Source organism: Mus caroli, chromosome 3 (genome assembly GCF_900094665.2).
Source record: "Mus caroli chromosome 3, CAROLI_EIJ_v1.1, whole genome shotgun sequence".
Taxonomy (NCBI): Eukaryota; Metazoa; Chordata; class Mammalia; order Rodentia; family Muridae; genus Mus; species Mus caroli.
This window is the reverse complement of record NC_034572.1, coordinates 79564770-79566802: the sequence shown is the minus strand read 5'-3', so window position 1 is coordinate 79566802 and position 2033 is coordinate 79564770. Positions and strand designations below refer to the sequence as shown.

At 45.1% G+C, this 2033-nt stretch overlaps 1 protein-coding gene across 3 annotated transcripts in view; it reads right to left on the bottom strand.

Annotated features, from left to right (window-relative positions):
* The window catches only part of Lrba (LPS responsive beige-like anchor protein), a 591176-nt gene that overhangs the window by 8872 nt on the left and 580271 nt on the right, over positions 1 to 2033 (bottom strand). For all 3 annotated transcript variants that reach the window (XM_029475138.1, XM_021158804.2, XM_021158805.2), the window contains exon 54: positions 988 to 1089. In XM_029475138.1, the coding sequence (XP_029330998.1) occupies positions 988 to 1089 (102 nt within the window). The remainder of the gene's footprint in view (positions 1 to 987; positions 1090 to 2033) is intronic.

Genomic DNA, 2033 nt, shown 5'->3' with positions numbered 1-2033 from the left:
CTTTGTAGACCAGGCTGGCCTCGAACTCAGAAATCCACCTGCCTCTGCCTCCCGAGTGCTGGGATTAAAGGCGTGCGCCACCACGCCCGGCTCCAACTACGTTTTCTAAAGCAAAACTTTAAATATTCATTCTGGCCTGTTAGCTGTACTACTCTAGTTAAAGCCGCAGAGACAGTGACTCAAATGCTCTGTGCTTCTGAGCTTAAAACACACACGGTGATAGGAGTCCTCTGCTCAGTCCCCACCACAGAGAGGAGACGGGCAGACTGGTAGGTGGAGGAAGAGGCACTGAACTGCAAACAGCTTCTTTGCTGCTGGATCCTGGTCTGTTCCACTTGCTCTTGGAAGGAGCACTCAGTGCCTCTAACCTCAGGCAAGTGCTAGCAGCAGATGATCCAGCAAACTAGCTGGATCTCCACTGCAGTGTCTGTCATGTCACTCTAGGCCTGCTTAGTTCTGAAATCCGGAAGTGAAGCAGAGTCAGGGGCTGTCAGGATGGCTTAGCAGGCAAAGGGACTTGTTGCTGAACCCGATGGCTTGATTTTAATCCCTGGTCCCCACACATTGTGAAAGAAGGGAACCAAACATCACAAATGAATGTGGGCACACATGTGATAAGGTCAGGGCCAGGATTCCCATTCAGCCTTCTGGAGGTCAGAGAAATAAACAAACATATAAAGATGTTCCTTGTTCCTGCTTCATGGAGATTAGATCACCAACTGCTGCTGTGTATAGAGTAGCTAGAATCCTTAGATTTAGACCAGGGAGCTAAAACTAAAACCAGGCTTTTGGTCCTGACGAGAATATTCTATCTCTAAGTGTAGCTATTGCTCTTACAGAATGTGAATTTTAAGTAGCATATATTTAAGTAGCCCTGTGTGGCTGCCATAATAGACTGGCAAGCGCCAGAGAACAGGATCCAACCTCATTTCTGTTCACATTAATATGACAAAAGAAGCCAACACTTTGAAGAAACCACAACTTTACCTTGGGAACCACTTAACACCAGGCCCAGCTCAGCGCAGACAGCAGCACAGGTGATCTCGTAGTCATGGCCTGTGAGAATGGCCCGAGGGGAGGTGGTTTCACCTTTAACAAGGAAAAGAGCAGACAAGTCAATCCCAATGTATAAAGACTAGATAAGGCCAATTTTGACCTTAGGAGTCCACATTTTGCCACAGTTTGATTTTAAAGGTGCTATGTTCCTGAATTTAAGGAACCCTTATTATCTAGCAACAACAGTTTAAAGTTCAAAGCTAAAGATGGTAAAACCTGCATTTTATACTTTTCTCATAAAAGTTGCTTCTCAAGTAGAGAGAGGATTCTAAAATAGGGCCTTGGTTATAATGAACCCACAAAACCCATCACACAACTAGATTAAGGAAACAACTGAAAATGCTTGCCCATCCAGTATCCTATGCATCTCATGAGTTCCTATAGAGACCGAACAGCCATCTTAGGCCACGCAGCTCTGCTCAGTGTCTACACTTTGACTATCCACTGCGGTTTTAGGGACTTACCCATAGTGCCCTCCTCTGAGCACAATGACAATTCGGGTAATTTGTTTCCAATTCTGATCTATGTCTAAGCCTGTATAATTTGAAATTCTGTTCAAAGTTATTACAATAAACGATTAAAACTAAAATAAGAACCCAGGCTTAGTTAACACTTCAGTGCATCTCCCCTAGTAAGACAATTTCGAGTGGGATGACTCTCTAGCGCACCTGCTATTTTTAGTGTTTTCTGATGTGCACTTCTTTCTCACAGAGTACCTCCCACATTTCAGCCAATCAGCAGAGGCATGATGAACCTCGTACTGATGGTCTTGGAGAGTTTGGGGGAAGGAGGGTGGAGAGAGGGAATGTATAGTAGAGAAGAAAACTTAACGTCGTTTCTGTGTCACAAAGTAAAAACTGGCCACAGCTCAGAGAAGTGACACAATCACAGGCCCCAGTTGTGAATCTGTACCACACGGACACACAGGATTCTGTACTTAACCAGAGGGCTCTATTTAAAACTACCCCCCCCCCCCC